The following is a 26,946-nucleotide window of genomic DNA, read 5'->3' as shown; positions in this document are numbered from 1 at the left end:
GAGTTTCACCTATAGGATGGTGCAGTCCAATAAAATGCTACGGTTTTTTTGTTTTGCTTGGTTTTTATTAAAGGCCCTGGATGGTTATGATTAGGATCAAGGATGAATAAATGCGTGTGTGTGTGTGTGTGTGTGTGTGTGTGATGTCTGCTGATGTGAGGGGTGCCTGCCTGCCTGCCTCACACCTGGAAACAGACTGAGGTGAAGACCGGTATCTGACGAATGATAGTTTGGCTTCTTTAATTAGAAAGTCTCCTTCGTGTCTCTCTAATGGGACACGGCTTGACAGCCATCATCTTGCCCCTCTGTCATCCTGTCACGCTGGTTCCCCAAATAATTACACCTCCTGCTTCATGTCACAAAATGCCTCCTCTCCCCTAGTGTGTGTGTGTGTGTGTGTGTGTGTGTGTGTGTGTGTGTGTGTGTGTGTGTGTGTGTGTGTGTGTTGATAAAGGAGCGACACAGTGAGAGGAGACAGCCGAGAAAGGCAGATTAATCTCCGGAGTCGAGGAGGAGGAGGAGGGGGGCGCACATTTATTAGGCTCACGCGTGAAGCGGCCGGCCGCGCTGTCAGTCGAGGGCGGGACTGAAGCGTCCACAGACCGGAACGGCGTGTTGTGCTGTCCCGCAGGGGAGGGGCGTCCCAGCTCTGAACCCAACATCGAGGCACCGTGGAGGCCGCGCAGCGTCTCTACCGCAAGTCGTAGAGCTCTGCACATCTGGCTGTGCTGAATCAACACGATACGCTTCTTGATTAAGCCACAGATTTGAGGTTTTATTCTCCCTTGGAGTCGCGGCGCGGGGGCGGGCGGCTTCCCTGGGGCCGGTGGGATTCAGTGGAGACTCCAGCAGGAAGGGTCAGTCTCGTCTCTCTGGCCATCCTGCCAACCCCCAGTTCTCTTTAAGACTCGTCCATGTTTACTTCATTCACGTTCGCCTTTGTAGCACTGCACCAAACAGCCTTTGGTGCACTGGGACTAACAGGCTGGTTTCCAGTAAAGGATACAAGATGGCCCTGATTTCAGGAGGAACTGCTCACCTACTTCACGTCTACCTTTTTGGCTGGTATTACAATCTAAAACTCCCTGGAGGCAAAGAAATGCCGCAAAGATTACACGTGTTTTTAAATAGCAGCTGTATACCTATTTGTGAACAAGTGAGAACTTGAACATATTCAAATTCAATCTATTTACATTTTGTATTTATGTGTCAGTAGCAGTTCTGTTTTGCAGTTCCTGTGCTAGATTTAAACTGCCTCCGTGTGCACAGTGGGCTCACAGGAAGCAGTGCGTGCATGTAACCTGGTATTATCGTTTTCAATCCGATCCCACTGATGTCAGCCTCGCTGCTCGCCGGTCGCTCTCCTGCAGCCGTACCGCAGCTGCTTGAAGTTCCCGCTGGTCCAAACTGAGAGGTTCACGCCGTTGCCGCTGATACGACCGATCGCGTTGGAGCATTTCACTCTGAAAACCTGTATTTACGTGGCCTGAAGACCTTCTTTGAAAATTCCTGGGGTTCCCGGTAACCTCTCGCTTTTTTGTCCTGGGATTATGTGACCGACAGGATTTTGTCCTGATAGGACAAAGGTCCGATTGATGGATCGTCCTCGGTGCCCGGATGTTCAAGTTTGAATTTTTCACCTTGGATTTTGGCGTCTGGATGTAACCGATCTAGTTTAAAGCAACCGGATTTTTTTAAAAATCTCGCCTTAAATTTTAGATCAGAATTGAACTGAACTGAATCGGAGCAGCTTTGACCATCGGACGCTCGAATTACGTATGTGAATTTGTGCAGGACCTGAAATAACCTTCTGGAAAATGTCAAAAAAGTCAGACAGATGGGTTTCAAAGTAAAATACTTCAACACTATAAACTCAGAGAGAAAGGTTATCAGTTGCCCATAGAATTCAAATTACTCCGGTGTTTATTTGCGTCCATAGAAGCCCCGATTATCGATATGACCGAAATGTGTGCGGTGTTAGAAAATTGGAGTTTTTATAAAAGAAGAAACCACAATCGAAACAATGGGACTCAGTTCTTCATTTTTCTCTTCAGGCAAACTGACCGCAAGTTCTGATGTTTGAGCCCGGCACACCCAGAGTGAATCGTTTGTGGGTCTGAAGTTCCGTATTCGTCATGGCGGACGACGAGGACATCGTGCGCAGGCTCACAGACGTATGCAGAGCAACCGTAGCAATTTTTCTGACGAGGCTGTTTCCTCCAACTCAAAACACTGGACATGTCATAGGTAACGATACACGACAGGCAAAAGCGGCGGTTTCATGACAGAAGCTACAGTTTCAATAATGTTGACAGGAACGTCACAAAGATTCAAATACAACAGTTTACACTTCAAATGAGCACTGATGGTCTGTCGACAGTCCTCAGCACCACCCACAGGCCGGCCAGACCTCTATCCTCCGTCTGCTGTCACCCTCGGGCCTCCTTTTCACGCCGCCCGCCACTACATTTTTACAGTTCGCGTGACGAGCTCTCCTCTCCGCGTTGGTCGCGTTTTACGCAGCTAGATGAAAGTCTGCAGGGAGTGTGTAAAATATGCTTGGGTGAACAAGCACGGCGCAGGTGCCCCTCTTTAGACCCCGCCACACGTCTGGGCTCGCGTGGACCCGCTGGTTCTCACCGAGCCTCGTCTTTTCCCCATCCCGCTTTTAAACGAAGCGTGTTGTTTTGTTGTCTAATGCGTGGTGGAGTTTTTATGGCGCCGGAGGCAGCCTGTTACAGCTATATGTAATAAGCTCTCATGCCGTGGTTTGTGAGCCTGTATGTTATGAATTATGGCCTGTAATGAGAGCAGTGTGTCTGTGCAGTGAGGAGGGTCTCCAGCTAGCCCGTGGGAGCAGCAGTTTGTGGTGTTTGGCCTTGTGTGCTGAAATATGCTTCTTGTTTATGATTTATGCTGTTCAAACGCGAATAATGGAGAGAAATTGTACGTTCTGTCTGAGTCCCGAGGGCCGCAGGCCAATTTTAAGGCCTACGTGAGCGTTGTACCAATGCTCCAAACTATCACTCCCAAGATAACAACGAGCAGCTCGGGCTGCCGTCCCCTGGGGCGATTTTCTGATCCAATAATGACAGGAACGATCTGGATAGCTTTAGGTTAAGGTCCGAGGCCAAGGAAAAATGCTGGGTCTTGAGAGTCTTGAGGGTTTGGGAGGGTGCCGTTCCCTGCTCAGCTGCACTCCTCGCAGTTGCAGGCTAGGATGTATCTGTATGTGGCCGTGATGCGAGTCCCGCCGCTGCAGCGCAGCCGCACCGCCTTCAGCTTGGAGGTGTGCGGCCGGCAGCAGGAGCAGGTGCTCTTGAAGGGCTGCTTGAGCACGGAGCTGAAGGAGATGAGGGGGTCAGAGCGGGTCGTGTGGCTGCAGTGGCCCTCGCAGCGCGCCAGCAGCACCATCTGGAACACAGAGTCAAGAAAGCACAGATAAGTCATTCACACAGGTTTGTCGTGACCTTCAGGCTCCGTCAGGGATGAGAAGGGGGGGTGTCTCTGGGTACAATGAGGCAGTGTTTGAGTCTGGTCTGAGAGTGAGCCGTCTGTTTGGGCTCAGAATGTCTCCTACGTCTCCCAGCCTCGGCCTTGCACCTGCAAACCGTGAGATAGCAACGGGAGCAGTCCCACATTCCTACACCTGCTGCAGCGCAGAGCTCGGGGTCACGCGCCGCCAAGTCCACTTTCTTTCCACCCAGAGCGATCGAATGTACTGTAGCCCGTGGAAACAAAACCACCGTGTCAAGCTTCCCCCGAGTCCGATCAGCCAGCTCTCACGCGCGCTCACACATGCTTGAACATACAAAACGCTGGCCTTATTAGTGTTGTGACTGCCTGACCGGCATTCCTCTGTGGGTCACTACATTCCTGTCACCTCCCTAAACAGACTCCTGTGTCACGTCCTTCCGTCAGCTGCTGTGTGTCGCCACCCGTGTACCGCTTTGACAAAAGCCTGTCTGGGGCCATGGCAGGGTGGCACACACACACGCACACACAGACATCGGGAGTGTTGTCGCCACTTTAAGACCATTCGTCTTTGTACCAGCCGAGGATCAGGCCGTCAAACAGCAACAATTCCTCCTCTGTGACGCCCCTCTCCCTCTCTGCTTGCCTCCTGTCCGTCGCCACCTTTCCCGCTCCTCCTTACGTTCATGACTGAATCAAAAGAAAGACACGGTGGATGCTCATTCACCCCTTCACGTGTTTACCAAGCCACTCGTAGTGATGGAGAGGAGCTCGCTAGCGGCGTCATCCGAAGCGGGATGCCGCAGAGAAAAGTGGAGGCGCAGGGGGAGCGGAGTACTGGAGCGGGAGGAGTGTTGCGCGTGTCGGATTCCCGGGGAACGGGTTCTTTTGATGCATAGACGAATGTGAGGTGAGTGACAGCTGGAGCACCGGATGAGCAAGAAATTGTCCCGGTGGAAGTGACGTGAGAAAACAAAAACGTAATAAAACCGAGCAGGACTGTGGGAAACAACGTCCCATCACTGAGATCAACCCCCTGTTTTCCCTGCTAATGGCAGGCGGAGGTGAGAGATTTTGTTTTGCGGGAACCTGTAACTTAAAACAGTTCCCTCTCAGACTGTGGGTTGGCTCTGGATGAATTTAACAAAAGTGGCCCAATGTTTCAGTTTTGACCACAACGACCAAACGCACTGACAAGAACTGGAACAGTTTATCAATTAGCATGGTAGGGTGACCTTAACAAGGCACCCTACCAAGCTGAAAACCTTCTGTGGGCCTCCACTGACCCCCAGTCCACAGACCTCTGTTCCCAGTAAGTCTCGCAACCAGTTCTCCTGTGCTGAAGCAATCACTCAATATATCTTCAAATAATAACAATAATAATAATAATAATAATAATAATAATAATAATAATAATAAAGGTCTTAAAACGACTCGACACAGGGCCCCTCCGTAAAACAGGGCCAGTTGATTATCTAATAATACAGGACCCACTTTAGTTGATATTATACTTCAATGGTGCAAAAACACATTTGTAACTAATCAAAATGCCAAAACCAGCGGCTTCCGGGGCCTCTCAGGGTCTGGAGCCCCTGGGCGGCTGGTAATCCAGCCTTGCCAATGAGTCAGTCGACAGAAAATTACTCTGAAAGTTTTGATAATCGAGTAATGACTTGAGTCATTTACCAAACATTCTCTGTTTTTCCAGCCTCTCAACTGGGAGAATCTGTTGTTTTTCTCTGTTTCATGTCATTTTTCATTTTATTTTCACATCTTTGCGTTTCGGACAGTCGGCCAGATGAAACAACAATTTTATTGACTAAAAAAATAGCTGAAAAATCAACAGTGAATCATGATAATCACGACAATAACTGCAATAATAGTCGTTGGTTGCAGCCTTGATTCTGAATTTGTTGAGCATGAAAGTTCTTCATTGACCTTGAAACTAGGAGTTTGACAAAAAGAAAAGAAAATGAGAGGTTGGTTCAGAGATGTTGGGCCATCTCCATGTCAACTCAGCAAACTCCATCTGCCGATGCAGAACTACCTGGACCTCGATCGAGCTCTGATTCACGCTCCTGGCTACTGTCCCCATACGAACAGCCACAGGGGCTTGCGGGTCTCACGGTGTTTTTACAGTGTTTTCTGGACATTCCTCACGGCAAACTCACAGAAAAAGTGATTTAGTTTACACAAAGCTACAATTAAAGCCCCGGCGCGCTGTCAGTTTGCTGCACATCAGTGTTTTGGCTCGGCGCGCTTCAGAGATGTTTGTGTTATATGTTCCTTCAGATTAATGAACGCTAGGACCCACCCTCAGAGTGGCTGTTGTCCTTTTGGATCCTGTACTGTGTAAACCGTATGTGGGCTTATTGTCACCGATTTATAGGACGTGTCTGACGACGGCCGCTGTGCTGAAACGAAGCTGCTCCATACATGAACAAGTGCTGACACCTGTGAGGGAGTAGATCTTTCATACTTGGACTCTTGGCTAACTCTCCTACGTCTGTGCTCGGGTAGGCGAAGGCCACTTTTCTCAACAACGAAGCTGAAACATTCACAACCGTCGGCCGCGACATAAACTGAAGCCTCCGATATCCTGACGTAGTCACTAGTGTGGGTCAAGCCCTCCGCCCTCGGCAATTCCCACAATGTGACTCAGTAACATCTGTCTTTACGCCCCCTTGCCTCCTAAATGCTCACCTCTTTCAACCCCCTCCTTCTCAAGCCCAGGGTAAGACGACTCTGATGACGCATTAAAAAAGAGCAGAGTTGCAGGAATATTCTCAAAATATCGCAAAAAAAGTTTGTACGCTTGGCTGAGGTGGAAAAGTTGGTGTACAAACGTGGTTTGGTTTAATGGCACCCAACTGGAAAATTAGCGCCACCTACTGTTTCTGTCTCAACGGTAGCGGATGGAAACGAGTATTAGTTTGCACTTTCTTTTGCGGATTTTCTCGAAATTCGGCTGAAGCCTGCCGTTCGTTTAGGACGGAAACCCACTTCCAGGCTGGTTAATACTCCTCGAGACGAGTTAACTGAGCTCCGTGCGTAAAATTAGCGGAGTGTCCTTGGAAGTTCGAATTTACAGTGGAGGAGAATGCAGATCCAGAACCCTCCTCTGCACCGGGGCAGCAGATCACCTTCAGTTCAATGTTCATCCCTCCTCCTCCACCCACACATCGCCCAACAAACACCCGCTTACACACACACACACACACACACACACACACACACACACACACACACACACACACACACACACACACACACACGGACAGTGAGAAAGTCATTATGCAGGTGAACTTTGGGTGAACTTGTACAGACTGAGGTGTAGAACAGTTGCTCTGCCAGGCTTCCCGTCAGTTCTCCATGCACTGTAATAGAAAGCCCAGCCCATGCTGTGAGTGTGCTCGGCCCTGCTTTGCCTGAGCTGAGCTGCGGTTTGAACACCTGCTCCATGCACTCAGTCAGAAAGTAAAAAAAAAAAAGGACCCAAGAACTGATCACTCACGCAAAAAGAACAACTGCACCTGTGCACAACAAAAGGAAAGTGAGAAAAGCGACGGCCCCTTTTCACAACAGCATTCACGTGTTTGGCACGACTCAGTGGATCATCTGTCTCTTCGCACAAAGTTGTTATCTCTAAGTTCCCTGACGCTTCAGAAAGGAACAGAACGAGCACCGCGCCTCCACATCATCAGCTAACTCTCTGCTTTTCCTTTTCCCTCTCCAGCCCATCTCTCTCCCTTCGGCCCCCGGCGGAGGCGACGGAGAGCAGGCCGACAGGGGGACGTCCACCTCGGCCGAAGCCGAGTCCCCGCTGAGAGTGTGTCTGCAGCGTGGCCCGCGGCCAGAACCACACACACGCAGACGTATACACAGGCCCCGGGAAACTAAGCGCGGCTCGTCTGAGTGATGGAGCGACGGAGATAAAGAAAAGAGAGCAAAAGAAAGAAACACTGCACCGGCCAAATGGAGGAGGCTTTCGAGGGGCAATAAGAGTAATAATAGTGGAGGGAGAGAAATGTGTGTGAGATAAATGACTCTTAAGTTAGTGTTGGGGGATTTTTTGGCCAGTGCTTGTGGGTTTTCTTTGCGTCTCTGGGGCTTGGTTTGGAACAAATTGTTTCTCTGATATTTGTAACAAATTACTTCATTTATCAGAACTGTCCGTGTTACCTCAAACAGCTTGTTACCAAATATGAGTGGGTGACCATAATAGAGCAGACCGGCCTACAGGGCGTATGTGTGTGTGTGTGTGTGTGCGTGTGCAGGTCTGTTTCTGCCTCACCTTGGAGTTGCACTTGTAAATCGGGTGTGTGATGGTCTCCACAAAGTGGTGCCTCATGCATCGCTCCGGGTCAGAGTCTCCCAGGTGTGGGTGTCCGTTGTCACTGGCCTTGTTGCTGCTGGCGGACTGGACCAGGCCCAGCAGGGGGCAGCACATCAGGACCAGCAGCAGGCCAGAGGGGGGGCCCCCAGAGATTGACGGTTTCATGATCGGGCCACCCCGAGGCTCTCAATCCTCACGGGACGTCCAACACGTCACGTCGTCTCTGGCTTTATCTGTGTTTCGTTCTGCTTCTCTTTCTCGCAGTTCTTCAGCCCCTGTCGTACTTCAGGGTCCTGCGATGGGGTGTGTCTTTGTTTCTGTCTTGTTTTGGCTAGTACAGTGGAGGCTCAGGGTCAGCAAGCTGTAGGGAGAAAGGTAGCGGGAGGGTTGCCTTGTCGGGCCGCTCCATCCCCCACGGTCTGGATCCACCACAGTCTGAAAGGAGAAAACAAACGAGAAGCCGTCGGTGGAAACACGAAGAGATCAACCCGAGGAAAAAACCAAACCGTGTGCGTAGACTGTATGTTTTGTGTATTAGTCCCTTTTGTATCCAAGGGAACTACTGTAAATGCTGTAAAAGATCACACACTCCCCTTTAGTGGGTGACGCTACCCCCAGAGCTCATAGATATTTTTGCCATTTTTTGCGACTGTTTGATTCGGCGTGCGGGTCTCCGGACCTGGCTGCCCCTGCACACCGACGGCCTGCACGCACATGTAGACACATAAGTCCTAGTGCTTTTTATCACAGAGGAGCAGGGGTTAAAGTGGGCCGGGGCGTTCTGGCACCTTCGATTAACAAGTACATAAATCTCAGTGTCCCAACAGAGAGCGAGGGGGACGAGCAGACGCACAGACAGAGGCCGGACAGAACAACATCACACGAGGCGGCGGAGGACGCCACGCCCCGCTTATCCAGGGACACATGAAGAGCTTTACCTTATAAATTCATGAGGTTATTATACAGATCGGAGCAGTGCGTGATTAGGAGAGAGCAGAGGAGCAGAATCGCCTGTTCCGCTCGTGAGAAATGCGCTTCTGGTGTTAACAGCCAGGCAAATCCTCGCGAGACGCAGAGTCGGACCGGCCCTCGAATCCTCGGGTCCCCCCCACCTGCCAAATCCCACTTTAACCCCTGCAGAGGAGAAACTCGAGCCACGCACAAACAGCCTGCAGCCAGGCCCTTTCCTCTCCCCAGGAAGGGCTCTTTCATTAAAACAAATTGCTCTTTCAAAAGGCCCTCTCATGACTGCAAACCCTCTGCCAGTCCTGCAGCATATTTTTACATGTATTTATGTAGTTTTTTTTTCTTTTTCCAGCTTCATAGTTTTATTGTCCTCCTGACAACAGGGTTCGTGTTAAGAGGGAGTTTGGGGCTGGCCGAGGGAGGTTTTCTAACAGGCAATGTGTTGTGAATTAGGCGGAGGCGTGTGTACATGTGGGGTCAGCGAGCGAGGAGGGAGCGCAATGATCGAGGTTTATAGTTCAAGATTTTTTTGAATTATCACGATTTCAACCCAGTCTATCTAAAAACAGGTAGAAAGGTTCTTGAGGTTGGGATGTCTGTAAATGGATCCACATCCAAAGGTTTTGTCTCGGGTGGCTGAACTTTTGCGTTTACGCACACGGCCGCTGAAGCTGTGCCATAGCTTATGCGTGTCTCAAAAAATGTAACAAACTAACCTGAAACTTAAGAAAGAAAAGTCTTGGGTTCTTTAGACTTTAGTATTGCATAGATTGGTGTCTAGCAAACATCTGTAGCTTCGGAAGATTACAGTGTGAGGGGGGGGGCAGAACACTGTGACTGCCAATCCTTTGTAAACGTAGGTCCTGCTTTGTTTTGTTCATACATGGAGAAATGTGGGTTTTTTTCAGAGTCAGTATTCATGCAGTTTAGAATGGACGGGAAATGTCAGCTCACGCTAACCTAGCTGACGTGTTTTGGTCATGTAGTGTGATGTTGTTGGTATAATGTTTTGTAATCTAAGGTTTATTGTCTTATCCATTCGAAATGCAATATAAAATCTTTCCAGGTTACGTCACTATTAAACAGCATTTAATCAAGTACCAGGGCAGGTGTGTTGACCATACTACACAGGTTACTCCTCGCCGTAAACGGATCATGTGTTAAAAAGCCACTGTCGGCTCTCGGCCATCGGGTTCAGTCGGGGACTTAACAGTTACACCAGGCGGGTAATGGCTGTAAATATTTAGGGACGACTAATCTCCAGGTAGCAACTGTTCAGAGAGGTTGGTTCTTCTATTCTGTAGCTGATAGGTGCTTCTTTTATAACTAAGTTAGGGAGGGCTAGTGCAACCGGCTCCTAATCTGTACGCGTCGACTGTTTTTTTTTACGTTAATGTAACAGTTGGTGCACGCATGGGTGTGGTAGTGGAGGGGAAAGGGACCCTAAGTACCCAGGGCCCCAGCATGGGGAGGGCCATCAGAAAGCCTTGGATTCAAAGTTTGCGATTTTGACATTTTACGTTATTAGCATTACTACAGTGAACTACAGTATTACTGTTGGCCGAGTAAATTTCACAGACTATTTCTAGTATCTGAAACAATATAGCAGCCTCATTTATTTAACATTACTCCCTGCATTAAGACCAGTTAGTCAGTTTGAGAGTAGTAGCAGGTTCCGATCCTTTATTTGTAGTGTTAGTACTGGGGCCAGGGTTTATTATAGTGCTTTTACGTTGCAACAGGCCGAGCTAGAACCTGTTAGAAGCATATTCACCGTAATTCTGCAAATAAAAAACGGTTACAATGAAGTCCTATTTTTTTGATGTTGTTGTGAGAAATACAGTAATACAGTAATCGTCTCTCAGTGTAGGGCCCAGCGTAAGACAATGAATGTTTTAAAAGGGGAGAGGGGCCGACTGAGGAGCCCAGGTTTTTGTGCTACACCACGGGGTGCGTGAGAAGCCGGTGGCCTCGGTCGCTGAGTTGCTGGGGCAGTAAAGACACCCCTGAGCAGGAGCGTCTGTCGTAGTGAGAGCAGAGGAAATTAACAAAGTTTTGCATCCTAGCACAGCTCCCACTTTAGCATCCATCTTCTTTGCTGTACAACTCGACTACAATTTTTATTTTCTTTATACAACCCGCCCCCCCCCGTCCCCCCTCCCTCCGTCTTCACCCCCCTCCTCCCCATTCCAACCCCTGTGTTTTTCTGTCTAAGGGGAATCATTTAACCTTAACATTCCTCTTGAGAGAAATAGAAGTATCATTTGGCCTGTTAAAATAAATACTCCCCGAGATGTTTCATTGGCCTGTCGAACATGTGCTCTAGGGTTTACATAGCAGACGGCCCAGTCTCCTCGTAGCAGCGGGCTGCCTTATACAGCCAGCGCCCCCTCGGCACCTCCGGCCCTGCCCAGCCGTACCTGACCACCGGTATCCCCATGTCAGCTGCTGGTATCACAATCAGCATCATTAGTTGCTGGTCTTAGGCATCACACACTCATCCAGGATAGCGTCATTTAATGGACGAAATCAGTGTGAGGTTTCCTACGCACGGCAGAGGGAAGAAGGGCGAGCAGAGACGTGGCTGGATTAACCTGTGAGAAACCCTCACCTACCGGCCTCTGTGCATTGTGCATGTGCCCCGTGGTTCCCATCAGGCGCAGGTCATACCCCAGACTACACAGGGCAGCTTCGCGACATGCCCAGTTTTAAAGCTGCTACGATCAATGTTTTATCATAACAACTGATTAAATTACTTTGTCTAATGTAAAAGGGTTCACTCATAGTTATGAACCGAGATAATTACTGGACTCTGTAGTTCCCCCTGTCTCTACAGAGAATTTCAGCTTCTTTCAGCTTGTTGTTTTAGTTTTACGGCCCACAACTTTGCTGTTCTGGTTTGCTCTCACCGCTCTCTTAGCGTTGTTTTTGGCCGCAGCAGGCAGCTGTTTCCAGAGAAACACTTCTCAGAAGCCACTGTCCACTACCTGCTCAGCAACAAACAGCAGACAGACTCAGTCGGAGAGCAGCTGGTGAACATAGCGGAGCATTCTGCAGCTAAAGAGCCAGATATTTCCCCCAGGAGCTGGAGGAGACAAAGCAGAAAAGAGAAGAGCTAAAAGGAGGTTACCGTAAATGTGAATCCGAATGAGTGTTTATGGTGCCATGTCAGCTTAAAAGGTGATGATATGTCAATGCCGTGCTCACAGCTTGTTGCAGATTCCCCAGAGAGGCCAAACAAACTGATATTGTACAAAACTGGTGCAAATTCCTCATCCAATCCTCTACTAATCAAAGTACCAAAACCAGTTTACATGCGGTGAACTCGGGGATTTCAGGGCCCCAGGGTAGCTGCCAACTTCTCCCCGTTGCGAATTCAGGCCTGCAATGAGGAACAGCCGATGTATTGTAGCATCTCGTAAACCCAGTAAAAGGGATTTATAGGGTGAAAACATGTTAAATCAATTCAGATCAAACATGATACTGCAACTGTATTTATGGTCACAAAAAAAAAAACATTTCCAGAATTTCCTTGTAAATCACAAATAAATCATAAAATAGTTTTTATTTAACAGACAAAACAGGTCCTGGACCTACAGTGAAGTAAAGAGAACAGAGATAACAACCGGAGTAATCCACCTAGTAAATGCCAGGACAGGCCAAATAAACTTCACTCTACCCCAGCTGTTGTTACTGCGGTCGTCAGCCAGCTCTGTCCTCTCTGATTAACAATTAGCTGAGCAGCAAAGCGGTGATTTTCTGTTGATTGGCGTCTGCCTGTTACGCAGCCAGCTAAGGCAGCTCTGCTGTAACTGCATTGCTATGCAAACAGGGACATCACTCACTACAAGGGGACTACACATCACGTTAGTGTCTCTTTTGGCGACGGACGCCTAACCTTTGAAAGGTGGTGATTCAGTACATAGCTATGAAAGGCAGTTGGCTCAGATAATGGAGCTTTTAGGATGATATATGGAGATATCTGAGTGGGTGAGTTCATTATTGCGCTGTGAGTGTGCAAACTGAGTGCTTATCCGTGTTTGCGATGCCTGGCCGCACTGTAGGTTGAGGCAGACGTAGAAAAGGTCAGGAGGTTTTGGGCGGTATCAGGGCTAGGGGTGTCCTCCTCTCCTCCAGCTCACCCACACCTGCCCTGGACTCAGATTTATAGCGCCCTGGGTGTTCACAAAGAGCAGCTGGAACCCCCTGCCCCCCCTCCGCCCCCCACCCCTTCTCGTCCACGTATAATGACGGCGAACCCCAGACCGTTACGGTCCATATCTTTCTTGGATCTATCGTTTGGAATCAACCCCATCATCCACTCAAACCGAGCTTCTCTTTCTGATATAATTGCAAAAACAAATCCCCATTGTGTTCCACTTTAAAGTGCGCCCTTCTTCCTCTACTTTTATCCTCCCAAAACCTGTCCTTCAGTTTTTCTTTTTCCATCACTTCCTTTTTTATCCCCAAGAAAGGTAAAGCATTTGTACCCATCTGCTGTAATAATGAGGTTTTGGATCAAAAGCCGCCATGTCACCTTGGGCCTTTACTGTTTTCATTATAAAGAGCAGCTATGCTGGCGGCAGAGGTCCGCGGAATACAACCAGTCATTAGTTCTAAATTTACCCATGAAACTGCAGATGGATTAAAGTAAACCGTTTCTCTTGATGAATATTGTAGAAAAACTGTTGCAAGGTCAGGCTTCATCCAGTAAACCTCCCCCAAGAAAGTCACATTTTCCATTTGACGAAGTGAGGTCTTTTTTTGGAAGGCAAGGCCACCTTATCTCTGTTAAAATGCATTCAGATACATATGAGTTTGAGCAATAGTATGCAGTCTGGGACAGGAAACGGAGTGAGGTCATGGTTAAGGTTTTAGGTGCATCTAGCCTGAGTCCAGGATCTCAGTTCTATCATTGTAAAGCCCCTGCTCTGCCATGAGTGAGAGCAATCCATGTTCAGAGCTCGGTGGAGTGGGAAAACTGTGCTTGTGGTGAAACGGTAGAAAACAGAGGCCACACTGTTTCTGCTTCAAGTGGGTAAAGGGATATTTTGTTCTAACAAGAAAGGAGGGGAGAGTGGGTTCTGTTCTGCCTGGGGAAGAGGGGAGACATCCAGAATTAGCCATCAAATCCTTGCCAAGTTTGAAGCGCGTCCAAAACAAGTAGTCTGGAGTAGTGGCTTCATTATTGGAGAGGGGGGGGTGGTGGTTCTACAGTGATTTTATGTGTGGACAGCCCATAAAAGACAAGACCCTGGACCAATAGAGGCAAGATTCAACGAGAGCCGCAACTCAAATATTTTTGTATTATTGTTAATTACACGCTTTCACACGGCACCCGTGCACTTTACCAAAATAACGATGGCAGGTTTATCACCTGAAATTGGTACTAGTGGCTTTTTTTTAGTTTTTATTTTTTTTAAAAGGGTCCTTGATTTTAGACAGAGGCAGGCGAAAGCAGCCTCTCAACTCTAGACAAGCGACTGTCGACTCTGCCGGCTGAACTGACAAATGTCGCTCGCAACCTGAGCTCCAGCTGACTTGTATCAAGACAAGGATCGACGTTTCGGCTCTAGATTCAACCTAGACATCCACCCCGTTTGGGCTACCAGGGGAGGTGGCATTGCTACATCAGTCAGTAGAGTCTGTCCACTGGCTCAGCTTTTTCCGAGGCAAAGTATGACTTAAATAATGTGTCACAACAACCCAGAAAACCTAAAGCATTCTCCTTCGCTCTTTAACTGACCAAGGTGGAATTCCCGGTAGTCAAAAACTTACTGGAGAGCCAAAGACGGAGGCCCACAGGCCAATGAAATTATTAAATAGCATGTATTATATGTAACTACACACTTAATAAGACCAATCTCTAGTTCTGCATTTACTGCTTATTAAAAGACATATCGTATGTCATAGAGTAAATCAAATTTTCTTTAAGAAGGGTCCAGTATCTGCAAAAAGATCCACTCTGGGTTAAGAAAATCCGGGGAGCCAAACCACATAACCACAACACAATCCCTCGTTACCCTCCTAACATGCCACAATCCATCTGGTTTTAAGCTTTAGGACTTTGGGAGTCATGAGATGGTGTTTCCGAGATTAAGGACTGCAGATATTGTGATGTCTCTCTTAGAGGCTGAAATATGCCTTCTGCCTTCTCACACACACACACACACACACACACACACTGAAATCCTTTACTTAAGCAAAACCAATATAGCCGTGTAAAAATAAAAGTCCTGCATGAAAAATCCCACTTAAGTAAAACACACATACGTAAGTATTAGCAACAGAATGTAGTTAAAGCATTAAAGTAAAAGTACTGGTTTGGTCCATCTGACAGAGCAATTATTATACTTGACATCTTTAAATGATTAATACATATTACTGTTGTAGCTGCTGGACGTGGAGCTGGTTTGAACAACTTCATATACAGTTTTAAAAAATCCCGGGTCACCAGATGAATCTGAGGGGTCGTGAGATAATTCATGGTAGAGGAAAGAAGAAAAAAAAAAACAGAGTTCTGACACAAAGAACTGTTTTCAGTTTTCAGACTTTTTTCTCTAATCTTTGATTTTTGCTGAGATATTGGATCATTTACACATTTATTGAAATGAAACCATGTGAGAAGTTTAGAGGGAAAAACCACTTTTTGGTGGAGCTGTCAACAGCTCACAGACATCTGAAATGCGACCCAGACTACACAAGTCAGAAGCCAAAAAGGTTGGACACCACCGGTTTGATCTTTAACAATGTGCTGTATTTTAAAACCTTGTTATGTTATCCGTCGTGTAAAATCTTCATCTTAATAGTAACAAGTAGCTAAAGTTGTCAAATAAATGTAGCTCTAGAGTAGAAAGTACAAGTCTCCCTCTGAAATGTAGTGGAGTGGAGGTATGAAGCAGCACTCAAGTAAAGCACAAGTACCTCCAAGTTTTACTGGAGTACATTACTTGAGTAAATGTACTTAGTTACTTTCCACCACTGCAATCTGGAGACTCTACCTTGGGATCTGGACAGTTGTGATGTACGTTTTTCATATTTTTCTGGCTTTTTATAAACCAAAATGAACACTGTCAATAATGAAAAGGGCCGTCATCCCAAAACGCCCAAGAGATCTTAGGTGCCGCAAAGGCCACAGTAAGACTTTTCGTCCCAGAGGTAAAAGTGAAACAATGACGTTATCTCCAACTCTGCTGCAGAAAGTGCCGCCATGACGCCTCCCAACTGCTCGAACCGTATGTTGCGTAGGACAGAGTTTCTCGGTCCATATTACCACGCTTTGTTCTTAGCAGTGGGGTGCATGTATAAATATCCCCTGCCCACCTTACTCATGGGTTTTTGTTCTCACACGTGCGAACCCGCACACGTACGTACATGTAGTGCGCGGGGGCCGCGCGGTGCGATAGGCCCGCGGCCGTCGCGCTGCTACTCCGGGGCTCTAAACATTGCTGGGATGCTGGTGTGGGATGGCACATGGGCCCGGCTGAGGAGCCAGATCTTCAGAGGGATCCTCCGCTCTATCACGCAGACCAGCCGGCAGCTGAGTGCACAGTTGTTGTCCGGGGACGGGGCCCCCGGCGGCGGCGGCAAGGGGGCAGCTCGGTCACAGAGCCCCTGCGGCCGCGCGCAGAAAACAGGTGCATCGGAGGATGCCGGAGGAAGGGGAACGGGGGAGAAATGACAGGTAGAGTGGGGGAAGTGTCGATTTTTGAGCCACGGTGAATATATTTTCCTTTCCCCTCTTTCCAGCGACATCATCGCACTCCTTTCTGATTTGCTACCCTGCTGCACCGTGCCCAGAGTTTACGTCACGATTTTCTATTCACCACCCCCGCTCCTCCGCGACCTCACCTCCCTCCATTGTTTCACCAGCTTTTAATAAACTAAAGGGCAGATTCCTGACTGGAGTGAGGCGCGGAGGGAGGGGGGTGGGGGTACAGACCCGCAGACCTGTCCTCCAGCCATACACACACATACAGTACATGCACACACACACACACACACACGCGCACACAGACACACACACACACACACACACACACACACAGAGTTTGGCATGCAGAGTGCCAAGCTCTTTCACTGTCTACTGACGCCAGCTCCCGAAATGCACACACAAACTTACTCTTCCTCTCTCTCTGTCACACACACACACACACACACACACACACACACACACACACACTCACCCTCTCTTACCCTCACCACGCGCCAACCTCCTAAAAGCTAAGCTCCTCACTAAATATATCCCCCCAGTAAAGATAAGACAAACAGTGTGCATTTGAGAGCATTGTACGGCCAGTGACAGGCGGCCATGTGAGCTGAGGCTAGGCTTGTGTTAGCTTTACCATTCAGGCATCTCAGAAACTGTGGAGAGACAGAGAGGGAAGAACCAGAGGACATTCATCTATGAATATTCTCAGGTTTCTATTTCTTTCTGCGTACTGTTTATTGTACCGTATCCGCTCAGAGTGTGTTGCTAAAGTTGGCTTGATATAGGAACAGAAACCCTAATCTTACCGGTTCAACACGCACACATGCACCTCAAATCCTAAATCCACCTCCCCTGTTCTCCCCATCCTCGTCAGAGAGCGAGAAAAAACAGTGGGAGCGCGGCGGGCTGCAGGCTAAAAGCATGAAACTAGATCAATCCTCCGTTCGGCTCCGGGCCTAAGGCGCCCTGGAAAAGAGCGAGCAAAGGAGTCGTGGGCGTGTTTGTTTTATCGCGTCGGACCGGGTTTCTTCGGGCACATGCTTGTCTGGCAGGGCGGCATTAAGGATCTTCTCGATGGCCTGCGGTTCATGCAGAGCATCCATTTGTCAGAAGCACATTCCTGCGGCGGTGAGACATTGTGAACTGCCTATCGGAGCTCCAACGCTGTCCAAATAAATACACTCACAATGGGCCCCTGTGTGTGTGTGTGTTTGCACGTGTGAGAATATGAAACATGAGAGCTCAGACACAAAACCAACCGTGCACCGCACTGCCAGAGCATTGCTGTCTATCTGCACCTGACTGAATGTGCGAGGTTTCAAACACACCTCCTACTCCTCTTCCTCGCCGTTCTGGGGGGAGGATGCAGACTCAGAGGGGAAAAAAAAGCAGACATTTTCTTACTGTGCAAACTGTTTCTCATCTGGTGTCACTGGAAGTGGGGAGGGATGTCTGGCGGGATGTTTGCATCACACAGTCTCGGTCTCGGTCTCGGTCTCTCTCTCTCTCTTCTTTCGTCGTATCAGACTCTCTGTCACCCTCACCTCCTCCAGCCCTCTGTCTCTCTCCCCCTCTCACACATCTCAGTTTCATTCTTTTTCTCCTATTTATTGTGTCCTTCTCTGGCGCTGCCTGTCCTCTGAAGGGTTCACTGTTCCTGTCTCTTTTTCTCAGATGTTTTTCCTCTTACTCTGACTTTTCCTCTCCCCCCTCTCATTATCCCCCAGTCTTTTGTTGTCACTTCATTTTTCATTTAAACACCTTCTCCCTCTCTCTTTATCACACGCACGCCTCTCCTTCTCAGTTGGATGGAGTTGGTGGCTCGTCTCCTCCTCCTCCTACCTACCACAGAGTCTATTACAGTATATCTGTCATCATCTCCTTCTAGCATAAGCCAGCAGCCTCAGGGTCCAGCGGAACAGGCCAAGTCAATCAGGCACTTATGGACGCGAACGCGTGCATCTGTAAAACACATATCCGTACATATCCGAAGTTATTCACGCTGCCATTAACCTCACGCTCGGGCACACACACAGCCCCTGCTAGCTCCACGGGTTCCATTATCCGTCCAGCCTGACTGTCAGTGCCTGATTAGCGTACCCGCCAGCGCCAACACAAACATGTTTCCTCCGATTACACATCGTGTCACACTACGTCCTAATCACAACCACTCGCGGTCTCTGGGCTCACGGGGCGCACAAAATACCTGCAGTAAAAGAGGAATGCGCACCTGAGCACGGGGATGAGAAAAAGGCGAGGAGACGCTGAACTCAAACTCTGTGTGTCATGCATGCACAGCTACTGCATGTAAAAATGCACCGATGTCCAACGGACATGCCTGACATGATCTCGCATCCCTAACAGAATTGTGGCATCTTTTAAGGGCTGATCAGAAAGTCACCGCAGGTTTTGACAGAATCTATCTTTAGCGCATTGGGTATAAAAAAAAGGAGGACAGGATCCCCCCGTATTTATAGGTGTCCTGATCCCGAGGCTTGACACCCATGCTGGTGGACTTACCTTCAGCCCCCGGCAGCAGAAAGACAGCAGAGGTATCCAGAGAGAGGCTGAGATCCTGCACACAACACTGGATTTGTTGTTCAACTATTGTTTCCCTGCCAGCTCCTCTCTCCTCCTCTTTCTACCTCTCTCACACACACTGATTGTCTGAGCGCTATTCTCTCCTCCCTCTGTCTCACTGTCTCTCTCACCTCCTCTTGCTCTCCCTCTCTCCTTCCTGTCCCACAGTCACACTCTGTCACTTTTTCCCTGAGCGGGGGGAAATCACCAGACCGAGGGAGCAGCTCGGATGCTCTGCCTGTGAGGACGGCTGTCACATGTGGATCGTGACACAGCAATCGTATATCATACGCCCTTTCTCTCTCTCTCTCTCTCTCTCTCTCTCACACTCACCAGCTGACGCACCAACACGCTCCACAGCGGCAAATGGGAATTCCAGCCCTGGACGGCTCCGCTTGCCCCATCAGGAGAGCTGACCAAAAGCTGCAGGCAGTTTTACGAGGTCAGGGTTATAAAACTGTTAGCAGATTCAGTTTATTTAAAAACAACTGGCCCCCGTGGCCTTCCTCTTCACACGCTTTCTCTTACCATGACACGAAGGGTGGGGGTGTGCAGGTGGGGTGGGAAAGGGGGAAGAAGTGTGGAAAAGAAGAGGAGTTAAATGGGAGGTTAAATAACTCACCATGGCAATCTCCTCTTGATGGGAATATCTCTGTTGTACGTACAGTCGGGATTCTGATGCTGGGAAGTTTTATATAAAGGTTAAATATGTCATCATGAGAAAAAAAAAAATACCAGAACAAATATGTTCAACTTCATTTAACATGGAAGTTTAGCAAATGTTCAAAATTATAGGCCACTGCAAAATTAACGCTACAGACTATATCACCATGTATTAATTGAAATCTATAAAAAATAAATAAATAAAAGCAATGCATTAATCACTTTGGATTCAAAAATGCACAGGACCCAGTGGGTCAGTTGTTAGTAGGAGTCACCTGGCGGATATTCCATTCTGGCTTATTTGTCTTCATCTGTAAACAATTACATGATGCTGCGGTGCCTGTATGTTTGGAACTGATGAAAACAACAGCAATAGAGCCCAGCACGGAGCAGATCCAACCCGTAGCAACCTCATTCATCATTCTCACGTGGCTCAACATGAAGACAGACACCCTGAAGATATAAAGGGGACAAACTGTGATGAATGGAGATCTAATGGGGGGGAGGGGGGGGAGCATCAGCGTTACCTTGAGAAAACAGCAGACATACCCTCTCCGAGGCTTTGCGCACAACTGCTGCCAAATTACTACGATATGTTACATTTATATTTATATATATATATATTACTCTGGGACGTTTGCAGTTTGGTGGTTTATTAAACAGTTTAAGTTACCAAAATGAGCGCTGTGATATCAAAAATTGACCCTCGTGACAAAAGCATATTCCTCTAATGGAGGTGTGGAAAAACACAGCCAGATGCAGCCTGACAAACAAGTCACATCATCTAGTGCCTATGTTGTGGATGAATTCTTTCAACATGTTTCACACAGCCAGAGGAGGGGAGCAGGTTGGGGAGGGCACAGCATGACAAACTAATGAATTTTTCATGGCCTGATTAAATAAGATGAGGCGAGTCAAACAGTGTGGGAATAACAATAAATACAATGCTAAGAGAGGTGCAAAAAGAATAACACGAGCTGTGTGAGGCTGACAGCATATGTTCAGATGCTCATTGTACCACACACACACACACACACACACACACACACACACACAAGTCCTGGTATGCAGAGTCAAAACTCTCGGGGGAAATAAGGGGAGCAAGCTGCACCACACTAAGTAGGACTTAGTGGGTCAAAAGTTTAAGAAGCACAATTACCTGAAGGACCTCGGCTGACCCCCAAATTTCTCACCTTCTGTTCCCTCACACATGCACATGCACACGCACACACACACACACACACACACACACCTTCGACAGAGGCGATTTACAGCCGGCAGCAGGAGAGGCTGAAAACTTATACATCACCAACAGGCTCCTAGAGGGGAAGAGAGCAAGAGACCCACGTAAGCACCGTTTGTATTTTGATTAGACTCTCAGGCATTGTAAAGGATCACTGCTGTGAGCAGTGTCAAATTAAATGGTCATAACTCACCTGGACAGAGTCTGACCGCCTCTCCTTGGCTTACTCAGCTTGTGTCCACATGAGAGGTGGTGACAGGGAGTAAATGCCTTCAGATAATGTATCATAATATCGCATTAAGAAAACGTTCAGCGAAGCCAAATGTGAATCCCATATGCGGGGAGAAGAGGGGTGGGGTGAGAGGAAGAGAGCGGAGCAAAAACCCAGACGACAGAAGATATATGGAGCAAAAGCAGGGGATACACTGGGATGACATACCGCCACAAAAGCAGCTTTCTGACAACTTGTATAAATGGTTTCACTTTCTGTAGCGGTAGTTGGTAAATGGATTGTAGTAAAAAGCAAAATAATGTTGTTTCTATGTGACAGCTGTTGACAGGTAACTTGCTTTTTAAGGTTATGAAAAATCTTTCCTCCCTCCACCGTTTATCTAAATTTCAGCCTGGATACTGGTCCGTGTTAGTGATGCGTCACTGCCCAGTTAGCATTTTGGACCTTACCCTGTGGCGGTTCACACTAGTGATCAGGTAGCAGGTTCAGGTTGCACCCTTGTTACATCAGCGTATAAGCCGGTGACCGTTAAGAGTGCGATGTGGCAGCTGTCCCCGTCCTGATCACGTCCCACCTTGGCTGTAGGCAGTCCAATGGGCCGTCCCCATGAGCACCGGCATCTGAGATGTGACTGGACCCGATGTGACATGGGTCATCCCCTCATCAGAACGGGATTAGCAGGGCTGGGTCACATCTAAGCTCGATCACACCTGAGACACACACTCGCAGGCCCGTGGGCATGGTGTCCCAACACCCGCCGTGTTTATCTTTGCTCTGTTCCACGAGAATGTGGGCTGACACAATTGCAAAACTCTGGTCCCCTACCAGAAGAGTTAAATATCTCTCTCTCTCTCTCAGGAAAGCCTGTTTCGAGCCGGGACATATTATCTGTGAGAGGCACAAAGCTGTAGACTGATGGATGGTGCACAGACATTTTCAGTCTTCATTTGGAAGATTGATTTCCAGCCTTATTTTAAGCTACACGAAAAATATGGAAGGGGACTATAATTTTGTGAGATTTATGTGGTCCATTGTGTAACAGAAAAACAGGCATATTTGCCTCAAAAATAGTCTCTGCTGGGAGCCCAAAGTCTAACGAAAATAGTCCCACGGTTGTAATTTACAGCCGGTGTAGAATAACTTTCTCTTTTCTTGACCAGGTAAAGCAACGCCACGGCAGCTGCCAAAGACAACTAATGTGTGATGATTGTACCAGGTCTGGTTATGGAGTTCAGGGGGAAGCACAGTTAGCCAGTACGAGCGCTCAGAATGTCTACTACAGGAATAAAACACCGGTATCAAAGAGACGCTGCACTTCTCCGATGCCGACGGGGACACAGCGAGTTCAAACCACTGTGCAGTTAATGATCTTAACACTCATTTACACACAAATACACGTAGTCGTGTGCACGATATTGCATGAGGAATGAGAACACCAGCCCTGGGTGGGGGGGGTTGGTTGGGCAGACAGAAAGGGATAAAAGAGAGAAAGTGAAAAATTCGGAGACAGGGACAGGGAGAGATATGGAACAATGAGAGAGCGGCTAAGTGTTTCCCCATGTGCACCTGGGGCAGCGGCTGACCCTGTAAAGTGGGGTCTAAGCCTTAGCCCTCTCTCCCTCCACCCCTCTCTCTGTGCCAATGCCCATAGGCACTGAGGAATCACTGGAATGAGGGAGGGCAGCCAAAAACAGTCTGCTGAACTCCCTTCATCTGTGCAGAAGTGCCGTTACAGAGGGCCTCCAGTCCGGCCCAGAGAGAGCGAACAGTTAGCAGGCTGCTCCATCTTTTTCCACTGCCCCTCTGGGGCAGGGACGGGCTCCAACGTTAAGTGACTTTTTCGCTGATAAGGAGCCGGCGGGTACTTTAGGCAGACACCATTTTTGCCAAGGTAGTACTAAAGAATTTGTGTCTACACTGACTGCATCATTTGAGCATTTGTTTTCAAGCTGTAATGTCAAAGGGACGATATCTCAACAACTGTTGGATGTAAATTTTGTACAGACATTCGTGGTTCTCAGAAGATGAACCACCCTCACTTTGGGGAACCCCTGGCTTCTGCTCTGGCAGCACCGTGAGGCTGACATTTCGGCTTTTAGGGAAATGTCTTGACAACCATTGGATGGATTGACCTAAAGTTTTGGAAAAGACATTCATGGTTCCAACACGATCTATCCTAAAGACTCTGGTGATCCCTCAACTTGCTCTAGCGCCACCATCAGGTCAAAATTCCAGTTTGTATAATGGTTAACGAAACTGATCAGCCTCAACCGTGCTGTGTGTTCAGTGCTAATTATGAAAACTGTTGGCACGCTAATGTGCAAAACTAAGATGAACATGGTAAGTATTATACTGTAATGAGCCTATACTACATTATTATACTAATGCTGAGGCATGTTAGCATGTTAGCATTGTTCTTGTGAGCATATTAACACGCTGATGTTAGCATTTAGCTCACAGAGCTGCTAACGTGGCTGTAGACTCTTACTATAGTTAATTTATACGTCAAACTTTTCAGTTTTGAATGTGGAAATACACAGAACACACATACTCAAAATCATTCCCAAATTAGCCGTTTAAAATGTGTAAAACTCAGATGAAGCAACCAAATTAAAACAGCAGACTTGCGCCGTGATATCAATTACTAGAAGCTTCTTCAGAGTGAACTGTGGGGCCAAGATTTGCTGCTCTGGGGGAACAGTCCTGAGAAAAACAACATCTGAACGCAGGTGCTCTGTGATGTGTGTGTGTGTGTGTGTGTGTGTGTGTGTCTGTGTGCTTCCAGGTTTAGGATTTGTTGTCTGGAGAAAAGAAAGGCAGGCGGCCAGTAAACAGAAACTTTTCCCCATCTTGTTCTCAGATATCTGTTTAGACTTCATAGATTAGTTACGACTGCATCAGACTTGCATTACGCCCATCACGCACATTCACATGCGTGCACGCACAAGCGAACCCGCGTGTGCACAAACACACTCAGATCCTCATAACCCCCGAGACATTTATGACCTTCCTGTATATCAGTTTTTACAGTGCAGTGGTCCTGAACAGAGCAGCAGTAAAGTGGAACGAGGACAAAACAAGAGAAGCAGACTGTTTACAACAAGCCTCCATGTTCCGCTTCTGCCGAGCAGAGACAAAGAGACAACGGGAGAGCACAAACCACATCAGCAAAACATCGTGTGCTGAGAGGACACATCCTCAGGGAGGATGATTCATGAGTTTTATCCCTTGTTTGTTGCAAACTTCGATTGACGTGTAAGTAGATGTGGTGGTTTGGGTTTGACGAAATGATTTCTTGAGTTTTGACGCCACAAGCCAGCTGCCGCTCAAATAAATCAAATAAATCCAATAAATTCAATAAAACTGTCGTGCACATTTATGAAACCACATCAAAATGTTGCATGTTTTTATGGCATTTTCGACTTAAAAAATATTCCCTGGCTTTAATCGAAGCAGGAATGTCAGAGTTAGAAGGTATGAGCTACTCAACCACACGGACGCCCCTGTATCTAATATTCAGTAAAGATATTTATATTAAAAGATGAGGCTGGTGATATTCATACTGCCAACAAATCCCTCGAGAAGACCTAACCCAACCACTGACTGATCACATTCCAAAGCCTGATACTGTATATGTTATTTCTCCGTGCCATAGACCTCCATTGTCGTCCAAAAACGATGAACGGTCAAGAACGACTACAGGCCAGTAGCACTAACCTCTCACATGATGAAGGTCCTGAAGAGACCAGTCCTGGCACACCTTCAACCACCTCTTTATTATCTATTCTTAACACTCTGCTCTTCTTACATCAGGACGACCAGAATCACTTGAATATATCAGGACTGCTTTTAAACTGGGACTTAACCTTTTATTTATTATTCTAATCACTTCGCTCTTTGCACGCTACAGTACTGACTGTATCTAGACATTATCAATCTTCAGCACTTTATGCCGCAATCCGAGCCTTATTTAAAACCGGACTATCGGTCAATATGCCCACTTTTCTATTCATGAGTCTTTCTGCTTATTCATCTCACCCGGTGTGTTCAAGTACCCGCTGACATTTTTATTTTATTTTAATGTATTGTATCTGGCCCCTATCCCTCTGGGCATGAATAAAATCAACCACCTATCTATCTATCTCTCTGGGCCTGGTATTGAGAGACGGCCTTATACATTGTTGGTTTTTACGTACGTTTTTATGTACGGTCTTTACGTGACATTTGTTGACAATGAGAAAAATACAGAAAAATATCAGCCTTACCCTCAATTAACACTACACACAAGAATCAACATACCACTTGTCTAATCCTAAAGGATGTTCTGTGAATCGTACGACCAATGATCAGGATGCAGCTCATTCAGTTTGCTGTTGCCGTGCCACAGAGCACGGCGGGGCAGAAAATGGGATGTGTGGATGCAAAAAGACAGAAGACTGACAGGAGGAGAAGAAGCAGTGGGCGGTGAGGGAGGCGTCGAGTTTCCTCCCTCACTGCCCTCCCTTTCTCACGTCATGCTTCAGATGGCAAAAAAAAAAAGGCTAAGTACGTGCTCAGGAAGCTCCCCGCCACCACTGACCGCATCGGCGTCACCTTCTGTGTTTTGGTGGTCGGTGACAGGGGAAGCTAATATTTTATTATGTGTGAAAGTAGACAGCGAGGACCTGATAATGCCTGGGGTGATGTAATGCACTGTTTCTGTGCTCAGAGTGAAGGGGGCGAGGCAGTAGGGGTGTGTGTATGGTGTGCGTCTGTGTGTGTGTCCTGGTTACATGGAGGGGATTGTTTGGTTGATTACCTAATGTTTGACTTATCCCCTTACTAGAATTTGCTAAGCAGGCTCTGATTACAGTGGCGCCTCAACCTGAACAACCTGTGTCTTTTTATAGATTCAACACTGCCACCCACACAGACAGCCAAACACAAAACAAGGGTGTAGTTCCTTGTAAATTAAGCCTCTGAAGAACTCACTCCTCTCAACTCTCCCCTTATTCTCTGTGTGCTTTCATCCTTTTAATGTAAGAGAATAAATCCCATAACTATCATCAACAATAAGCCAACGATGCTGCTTTAAGCCTCAAAGTATCTCAAAAAGGTGCTGAAGAGCGACAGTAGAAAACAAAAGGACATAACTGACTCCATTGGTTTGGTCCACGGATGATAAACATACAAGGTCTTTGTAGCCCGGATGCACTTTCTGGCCTTTGGGCTCATTACAGCCCGTCTATGGTTTCCACAGATCCGGGCTGACACTGTTGATGGCCTCTGTCTTGTTGGAAGATGTAGCCGGTGCACAGCCAACATAAAGCCCACATCATTCATTCCAAGGGCAATTTCCCCCCCCATCAGCTTAGAGCGGTGCTGCAGGATAACAGTGCAATGCCCTGTCATCATCATGTGTGCGAGTGCACGCTGGCCAGACCTGAAATATGGCTCTGCTCTAATGCCTCGTGTCTTCTACCATATCGCGGAGGGATTCCCACCAATACATGCTGACACACAAGCAGACTCACAAACAAGCACTTCAAAAAAGCATCTGCGTTCTCAGAACTTTTCCCCCCTAAAGCTTCAATTTTCCAGTTAACTGGATTGTGTTAGCTTAGACTTGAACAGACTGCCAAATTATTCATATACAAGAAAACAAACTTTCAAATTATGCACAGACATCCCACCCACCTCCTTTATGACACACAATGAAAACACACATGCTGGTTAGCTGATGTGCCATGTTCTTTAATTGC

At 47.6% G+C, this 26,946-nt stretch overlaps 1 protein-coding gene across 6 annotated transcripts; it reads right to left on the bottom strand.

Annotated features, from left to right (window-relative positions):
- Positions 1-444: 444 nt before the first annotated feature.
- On the bottom strand, positions 445-19,311 carry LOC120801950 (norrin cystine knot growth factor NDP). 6 transcript variants are annotated; one of them, XM_040149321.1, is made up of 3 exons: positions 19,199-19,311; positions 7,769-8,245; positions 445-3,414 (listed from the first exon to the last, which is right to left on the bottom strand). In XM_040149321.1, exons 2-3 carry the CDS (start codon positions 7,973-7,975, stop codon positions 3,190-3,192), a joined length of 432 nt encoding a protein of 143 aa, XP_040005255.1. In that variant the 5' UTR covers positions 7,976-8,245; positions 19,199-19,311; the 3' UTR covers positions 445-3,189. The 6 variants fall into 6 exon arrangements, with proteins under 6 accessions (XP_040005255.1, XP_040005252.1, XP_040005253.1 ...); XM_040149318.1 differs by lacking the exon at positions 19,199-19,311 and adding an exon at positions 19,008-19,180; XM_040149319.1 differs by lacking the exon at positions 19,199-19,311 and adding an exon at positions 17,892-18,872.
- Between the last annotated feature and the right edge of the window lie 7,635 nt (positions 19,312-26,946).

This window comes from Xiphias gladius, chromosome 16, assembly GCF_016859285.1.
Source record: "Xiphias gladius isolate SHS-SW01 ecotype Sanya breed wild chromosome 16, ASM1685928v1, whole genome shotgun sequence".
Lineage (NCBI taxonomy): Eukaryota > Metazoa > Chordata > Actinopteri > Istiophoriformes > Xiphiidae > Xiphias > Xiphias gladius.
Note: the sequence above shows the minus strand (reverse complement) of the source record. Positions and strands in the feature narration are given on the sequence as shown.